Source organism: Lolium perenne, chromosome 4, assembly GCF_019359855.2.
Source record: "Lolium perenne isolate Kyuss_39 chromosome 4, Kyuss_2.0, whole genome shotgun sequence".
Classification (NCBI taxonomy): domain Eukaryota; kingdom Viridiplantae; phylum Streptophyta; class Magnoliopsida; order Poales; family Poaceae; genus Lolium; species Lolium perenne.
In genome coordinates, this window is record NC_067247.2 from 34,496,459 (window position 1) to 34,505,338 (window position 8,880).

The 8,880-nt window shown below is 40.1% G+C and overlaps 1 protein-coding gene across 2 annotated transcripts; it reads right to left on the reverse strand.

The window, feature by feature from the left end:
* Window positions 1-272: 272 nt before the first annotated feature.
* LOC139830456 (uncharacterized) lies at window positions 273-3,173 on the reverse strand. Of its 2 annotated transcripts, none has more exons than XR_011742433.1 (5): window positions 2,890-3,173; window positions 2,707-2,786; window positions 2,435-2,617; window positions 2,243-2,319; window positions 273-731 (listed from the first exon to the last, which is right to left on the reverse strand). XR_011742433.1 is itself a non-coding variant. In XM_071818530.1 (5 exons), the coding sequence occupies exons 1-4, from the start codon at window positions 2,955-2,957 to the stop codon at window positions 2,280-2,282; spliced, it is 306 nt and encodes a 101-aa protein (XP_071674631.1). In that variant the 5' UTR covers window positions 2,958-3,173; the 3' UTR covers window positions 273-731; window positions 2,243-2,279. The 2 variants fall into 2 exon arrangements, 1 of the variants encoding a protein (XP_071674631.1); XM_071818530.1 differs by having other exon boundaries at window positions 2,500-2,617.
* Between the last annotated feature and the right edge of the window lie 5,707 nt (window positions 3,174-8,880).

The window sequence follows — 8,880 nt, forward strand, 5'->3', positions numbered from 1 at the left end:
TTTTTTTAGTCATCCGTACTCACCTCAGAAACATGGTTTTTGGCATGTGAATGGTTGGCTAAAGCCCGACACTACTAATAAGTTGCACAGGCTAAAAAATGGGCACCACTGGTGTTTCAGTGTTTGTTGGTCTGGACTGGGCTCGGTACAAGACACCTAAAGAGATGCCGACTAATAGAAAATAAGATTCTGAAAACTAAAAAAAAGGTAAAATTTGAATGTAGTCAAGAAATTCAAGTTGACTAACTCAAAGACCTAATCCAGCGTGCCACTGCGATGTAAAAGCGAAAGATACTGAAGAGTAATGCTCTTGAACTCTAAGAGACTACAAACCAATAAACTAAAAAAACTGAAGTTACAGTATATATCACTAGCTTGAATAACATCATAAGCTCAACAATAGAGGTAGACAGCACCTGCAACATCTGCAGAAGAGAAGAGAAATCCAGCTTCCATGTTAGTCTCATGTGCCAACGCAAGAGCCTTGACGGCTGAAATGCGCAAAGTATGGGATTTACTGAAGGAAGAACCTTCAAATATACAGGTACAGACTAGCAGCCTCTGATGCTAGCAAACACACAAAAAAAACAGAGGCTTATCCTCCTCTTCCTTTGGCTGGCTTTGCATTTGAGAGATGATTGTGTTCATGAGAGGGAGACATCACCATCAAGGTTCAGTTATCTTCTTCGGGAACTACCTTGACAGTCTGAATGTCAGCCATAATCCAAACCCTGATGAAAAAGGGGAAGAAAATGTAATTGTGAATTCTGGAGCCACCACTGCAGTTTCTAACAAAGTTATATCGAACACCAACAACTCTCGATAAACTACCCCTGCTCTAAAAAAGAATATTGATGCCTCTGGTTCTTTGGTGTTGTTGTTAGGAACACCCAGGGTTCAGTAACCCTGTTAGCTACAAACTCCTTGCTAAGATGTGGTCAACCTGAAGAAGCTGAGGTTCTCACATGTCTTCAAGGTCTGAACTTGTACAAGGAAAATGGTATCTACATAGTGGTTGTTGAATGTGATTGCTCTGCTATAGTTGAAAGAACAAAGACTGCCGTAAGTGACAGATCCCAGTTCTGATCCACCTATACGAAACAAGGACTGAGATAACTGATAACTATAGAGAAAGAATGAAAACTAAGGCGCTTACTGGAAAATGAAGAACAATATCAGGACTGAAGAAATGCAAAAACACTGAATAAAGATAGCAAATGAACTAGAAAACTGACTAATGATGAATGAAAATCGAAGACTGAGATGACTGAGTAATGAGATAAATATGAGAAATGAAGAATGATGGATGACTTAAGATAGTTAATTGCTATCTTTATTACATGATTAAAAATGATGAATGAAGATTGAAGACTAAGATGACTGAATAATGAGAAAAACATGAGGAATGAAGAATGATGGATGAATAAAGATAACAAATGAACTAGAAAACTGGCTAATGATGAATGAAAACCGAAGACTGAGATGACTGAGTAATGAGACAAATATGAGAAATGAAGAATGATGGATGACTAAAGATAGTTAATTGCTATCTTTATTACATGATTGAAAATGATGAATGAAGATTGAAGACTAAGATGACTGAATAATGAGAAAAACATGAGGAATGAAGAATGATGGATGACTAAAGATAATAAATTGCTATCTCTATGTCATGACTGAAAATGGTGATGAAGACTGCGAAGGCCAAACAACGAGTGACTAAAAAAATGAAATTTCTTAGAGGACTAAAATGATGAATGAAGAATGAATAAAGATAGCTATTAATTAATAATTAAGTTATATATTCATGACATGACTGAAAAAGATGATAAACTGAAAATAAAATGAGAAGGATGATTGAGATACTAAGTCACTAAAAACTGAGAAACTCAGTAACGTAAATACCAAAGAGAAAAATAAGAATACGAGGTCCCGAGCAACTGAAAAGAGACTTACTTATTGACTGAGATAGACAACGCAAAGAGACTGGATAAATGAGCAAAATATAGAACTGAGCAAATATGAATGAGCAAATCAGACTGAGCAAAATTTGGCTAAGCATAGAAGACAAGACTGAAAAGTTGAGATACATGAAAATAAGAGACTGAGATAATGAAAACAAGAACCGAGGAACAGATATAAATAAGCAAACAATACCTTTTGCATTGGACTAGGACAATTAACTAAAAACTTGCATTTGCTAACAGTACAAGAGTTTCATCGAAACAGTAGATTCGTTTACCTGTCCCGAGGCTGTACATGTAGGCGATGTTCATAGGTCATGCCGGAGGGCCGGCACCACCAAACTCGCCCTCGGTTCTGCAGAAACAAAAATCATCAAAACCAAAGTGGTCGATTCAGCCATTCCCAGATCGGTGCATCCAGATCTAGATCCACACAGATTATAGTTATCTGAATCGACGCACTGAACTACCTTGCCCATCCTTTTGATGCAGTTTAGTTTACTATCAACTGAATTTTCGACCAGCCGACACTTACAGCACAAAGTGCAAAGTATAGGATGGCAACGCGCATGGGCCAGCTAGCTGCAGCTCGCAGGCGACGGGCACGAGCACAAACGGCAGCACCGCAATCTGCGCCTCTTCCTCACGCAACGCTGCAGCAGGTGCTCGTCGGTCAACATTTGCCTTCGACCAGGGTCACCCAATCGATTAGACGAACACTCGTGCAACAACGTTCACTCACCTGAGCCGAGCGTCCTCCTGGGCGGCATCGCCGCTGCCAGAACCCGGCGATAAGAACCTCTCGCCACGTCGTGCCGCACCCTGTGTGTGATTGAGAAGACAGAGCATTGTTGACGATTGAGATACGAAAAGAGGCGCAGCAAATCGAAACAGAGTGGTTTGGTTGGTTAAGTTGCTTGCCTACCACGACGGCGAGGGGTTGTGGCTGGGCGCGGGGAGGGTGACGCGAGCGAAGAAGCTCGTTGACGCCATTGCCCGCGGGGTGGGTGAATCGACGATCTCTTCCCCTAGGACGAGGATGGACGCGAGCCGCGGCTCTATCTAGCGCCTGCCGCGGGGTCACCGCTCTGTCCGTTGGTGGTCTCCCGGCTCGCGAACCACCGCCCCAGTCGACACCGGACGAGCTGGCTCCGGTCTTCCCCCTCCTCTGCCGAGCACACAGAGCGGTGGCTTCCGACCCAGAATGAAAAAAAAGCTCAAAATAGTTAATGCGGTGACTCAGCCAACGGGGAAAATGGAATGAGAGACAGCCGGCGGTGAGATTCGTGAAGCATCCAACGATACAAAAAGTGATTGTACCCCAATTGTAAAACAGCTAGCTGTTTAATAGGAAAAGTGAAGAGATAATGTATGGCAACACTAGTTGGACATGATTAATTAATAGTAGCAACAAGCAAATTTCTCACATCACGTTTGATTGAATCATGAGCAAGGTTTTTGAGAACTTTGATTCCTTCAATTGTTGACTAGTAATTCATCATGCTTGCATTGCAAACCAAATAACGGGAGGATGTCGTATTCTTCCAATCCTTTAGCATTTGAACACTCATAGGATACTCATACATGAGTAAGTAGCTAGTATCTTTAGTTGACCAAAAGATAGTGTGGAAGTGGGATAGGTGTTCGCTTCTTAGGTTTAACACCTTATATGAGTGGCTGGGTACTTCTCCTTTGATTTTCCTTTGAACACTGATTCATTGGGTTCTTTCTATTTCCCTTTCTTTTCTTTCTTTTCTTTCTTTTATTTTTTTTCTTTTCTCTTTCTCCTTTTCTTTTTCTTTCTCCCTTTTTCTCTTTTTGTTCCGTGTAGTGGCTCATTGATTCAAAGGCTAGCAGGAGGCTGGTTGGTCAACGATACTATCAATCGACTTACATATGATTCAACGATGCGGTTTACCATTTAAATGACCGGACTGTCACACAAACATCAACCTTCATATTTTAAAGACACTTCGGAATATAGTTATTCATGATTTAATATGTACCAAGTTCGTAATAACAAGCATAATGGGATGCATATACTTTTATTCTAGCTACTATCTCTCTATCAAGTATAAGGAATGTTCCTCAATAATATCTCATTTGCATCAAATACAACGAAGAGAACAAAAAGATCGTAAACATTTAATATCACTTCCCCGTGCATACTTGACTTTCAGCTTTTGTTTTCATCCCCTTCTTCTTTTCATGGCATTCAAATTATTTTCATGGAGGTATTCAACAATGGGATAATTTATTTCAGTAGCTCTGTCATACGTATGCAAAGTATTAATTATGACGGTATCATTTATTTCAAAGGGAAACTAGACACAACAAACATAAAAGACGCTCCAAGTTTTTGCGATAAGTCTATGTTTTCTCAAAAAACAAGGTTTAGGGGTGTGCAAACCGGGAGTTTAAAAATGAGTCCAGTGGGTTGCCTTAGGCATCCCCAAGCTTATGGTTTTCACATTCTTGGATAGCTCTTGTTGTGTTGTTTCTCTATTCCCTGTGAAAAAACTTCAACACAAAATTTTCTCCATTTCTTTTCTATGTGGTGATATTAGTGGTACAAGAATAATATGCTTGCTGCTATTTTCTTCAAAGATAAAATTATTTATTTATGAACCAGAGAGAACATAATGGCCTACTTATTCTAGTATATCGAAAGTTTTAAGAAAAAATTATTTTGATACTCAAAAGAATGGTTGTAACATTAAGGGGTAGAATCTGTCAACAAATTTAGCAGCAGCAACACTGATTTTTTTCGATCACTTAGACATGTCAGGAATTTTATCCAATTTTTAGGCATATAGAGGATGAAAAGTTACAACTACTGTGAATTCATCAAGATTTTAGGAGTTACCAAAATAATTAGGAAAATCTTTCACTTAAAAATAAAGCGCAGAAATCTTTAACATATGCAACTAAACCTAGGCAGAGGGTATCGTTCCCCGTCGCTCGACACCTTGTACTACGAAAAACTCCCAACTAATGGAACAATACCAGGAATAGGGTCACGGACTCACGGTGGCGACGGGGACGGGGATGGCCGGGGATGACTCACGGTGACGTAAAAGAGACCGCAAAGGTGAGACTCTCGGAGATGCTCATAGAGGTAGGGTGTGCATGTATACATTCATAGTGTGATTGTAGGTACGTATTTATGAGGCTCTACGATTGTATTGTGTTTAAAAAAAGGCATGTCTTACAATCAACTTGGTCCCCTAGCCTCTAATGAGAGCAGGGTAAGGAACGCGCGGTAGGCGAAGTAATTAGCCCACGGTATGGTATGCTCACCATTGGCTTACATTTTTCTTTTGTGGAGGTTTAATTTACTTTTCTGAGTTCCTCCTAGTTTTCCTTTGCGGTTGGAGGCTGAACTGTTTGAAGATGACAACAACCACCAGCCAACCTTCCAGTTTAGCACAGGACAGGTGCATCATACGATGCGAAACATGATATGGATAGGGACATAAAAAAGGCTTACTACCAATATGATGCTACTGGAACGCGAGTTTAACATGAGTGCACTATCTACTAAAGTATATGATTCCAAAGTTGTCACTTCTGGCCCACTTCAAAACATACATCATACACTATCTGTATCGTAGTCACAGCCACCTTTTTGATTTTGCAGCACCTAAGGAATTAATTATATGGTCCACTTCGAAACAACGTAGGTAGCATCCAATGTCACCTCACTCACTCGTCTGTTACTGGACACTTTTTCAGCACTCTTACATGGATATGGAGTCGGACAAACCGCTGTTATCAATCACCTCCCAGCGGTAAATACTTATACCATCATCAGTTGAAGCAACGAGCTCCTCATGTGATTTGTCTTGGTAGTAGACCTCGCCACAGCTTGTCCCACACAATAGGTGGCCAACAATTTAATTTCAATATGTTCATTTACTGATCAGCATTTTTTTATAACTAACTAGCAACATATTGCAATAGAAATTAGTATGGCAGAAAACATCTTGCAAGAAATGTATCAAGGACTGTACCTGCCCATCATTAATGCTCTGAGTAGATGTCATCATTTGTTGCAGCTAAGAATGTGTCGTTGTAAAGCGGGCAGACCGCGATAGAGTTGGCGCCTAGCAGTACATTAATGAAAAAGATGTTCAGAAACAATGGGGCAGACAACATAATGTCTATCTGTAACCTCTTAGAGCATCTATTTTCACATGAAGTTGTAGGTATTATATTCTGAATGCAAGATGTATAAGTTTGCGTAAAGTGAGTTATGTTCAGTTGACATTCAATTTATCACTCCAGAACTGATATTCATGTCTTATATCATCTGTTTTTATAATATTTTAATGCAACAGATAACATGGAAGCAGAAGTGATCTATGTTTGCATTAAAGATTGTTCTATACGCAATAAACCATGACTGACTAACGCCAAGCACTTCAACGAACAAAGGAACATATAATACCTACAAATAAAATTGCCTCATGTACACTGATCAAACGTTTTTACCTGAGATTTCCTTCCCAAAGGTTTTTATGGGCTGGCCCATCTTTCTGATGTCCCATAGGATAAATGGGAGAGACTTGGAGCAGCTTTCACTTGCAGTTAAGAGAGAACTTGGATTGAATGAAGCCCATTTACAGTCTGAAAGTACTGCATCTCCTTGAGAATGACTGCATAAGGAAAATCCATGTTATATGCATTTCTTGTTCTTTCTCACTTAAAAGGCAGGGAAGATTCTTGCCGTACCTCATTACTGCATCCTTACAACGCAGATCAGTCAAAACTGCCTCCCCAATGGATGAGCACGTCGCAATTACATTAGCCATAGACGGGCTCCAAGATATTGATTATAAGTGTACTCTAGATACAATAATCTGCAAAATATTTGAAGGAGAATCACTTACACGGCATTGATGTTCCGATCTGTTACATATGTGATATGTCAATTAAGTGTAGTGATGATCTTGTTCTCTCTAGTTAACAGGACAAAATCCTTTCAGAGTGGTATTACAGTTTGCAAAGCAAAGTATTCAGTTGTCTATCTCCCGTGTTGGAATTTCAGCATCATATGTCTTGGCAACATCTCAAATAACCATTTTTCCTACAGATGACCCTGAAGCGAGGTAATTGGGCGTACTGGGGCTGAAGGCTAGTGCATGGACCTGCATTTTTATTTTCAAAACAATGTGAATAAATTGAAAAAAGGTATAAAAATCTATACATAAAAAGTAAGTTATTGATACGTCTCCGACGTATCGATAATTTCTTATGTTCCATGCCACATTATTGATGTTATCTACATGTTTTATGCACACTTTATGTCATATTCGTGCATTTTCTGGAACTAACCTATTAACAAGATGCCGAAGTGCCGATTCTTTTTCTGCTGTTTTTGGTTTCAGAAATCCTAGTAAGGAAATATTCTCGGAATTGGACGAAATCAAAGCCCAGGGGCCTATTTTTCCACGAAGCTTCCAGAAGTCCGAAGGAGAGACGAAGAGGGGCCACGGAGGGGCCACACCATAGGGCGGCACGGGCCCCCCCTTGGCCGCGCCGGCCTGTGGTGTGGGACCCCCGTGCCGCCTCTTGACCTGCCCTTTCGCCTATAAAAAGTCTCCGTGACGAAAACCCCAGTACCGAGAACCACGATACGGAAAACCTTCCAGAGACACCTCTAGTGAACTGTGGACCCCGGTCCAATTCTCTTTACTGAAATACAATCTACTGCAATACTTGTTCTACTGTTTTCTGCAAACAATCATCTTCCACACAATACGGTTAATCCTTTGTTACAGCAAGCCGGTGAGATTGACAACCTCACTGTTTCGTTGGGGCAAAGTACTTTGGTTGTGTTGTGCAGGTTCCACGTTGGCGCCGGAATCCCTGGTGTTGCGCCGCACTACATCCCGCCGCCATCAACCTTCAACGTGCTTCTTGGCTCCTCCTGGTTCGATAAACCTTGGTTTCTTTCTGAGGGAAAACTTGCTGCTGTGCGCATCATACCTTCCTCTTGGGGTTGCCCAACGAACGTGTGAAATACACGCCATCAAGCATATTTTCTGGCGCCGTTGCCGGGGAGATCAAGACACGCTGCAAGGGGAGTCTCCACTTCTCAATCTCTTTACTTTGTTTTTGTCTTGCTTAGTTTTATTTACTACTTTGTTTGCTGCACTAAATCAAAATACAAAAAATTAGTTGCTAGTTTTACTTTATTTGCTATCTTGTTTGCTATATCAAAAACACAAAAAAAATTAGTTTACTTGCATTTACTTTATCTAGTTTGCTTTATTGTCTTGCACTCTATATTAAAAATACAAAAAAAAATTAGTTACTTTTGTTACCATGTCTAGCTCTGAACCTGTTACTTCTTCGCCTGAAGAATTAGTTTTCACTTTTAAACAAGGGGATGAGGAGAGTTTTAAGGACGCTTGGTCTAGAATTTTTACTTCTTATCGTAAAACTGAACCTCAAATGACTCTAAGTTTGCTCCTTAGTAATTTTTATTTTGGTCTTATGGTTCGCTATAGATATGCTTTGGACACTTTAGTGGGAGGAGATTTCCTTCATTGCAATGGGGATCAAGCTTTTAATGCCATAAAGAAGTTGGTTGCATCACATGATTCAGCTAATAACTTTGATTCAGCCCTCACTAGCATTTATAGTAGATTAAACAATCTCGAGATAAGTACATCTCGCTTGGATGATAACTATTGCCACGTTCGTAATCGTCTTGAACAAGTCTTAGTGAACTCTAAACTCTCATTGTGGGATCCTGCTATTAAAATTGTTATCGGTGATCGAACTCTCCATGCCTACTGTGATATTATGTATGAATTTTGCCTTATGCCTGAAAGTATTTATAAATCTTTGAAACTTTGGGGAGTTGAGGAAGGAGGAGAAGAAATAACTCTCATTGATAACTCTACTA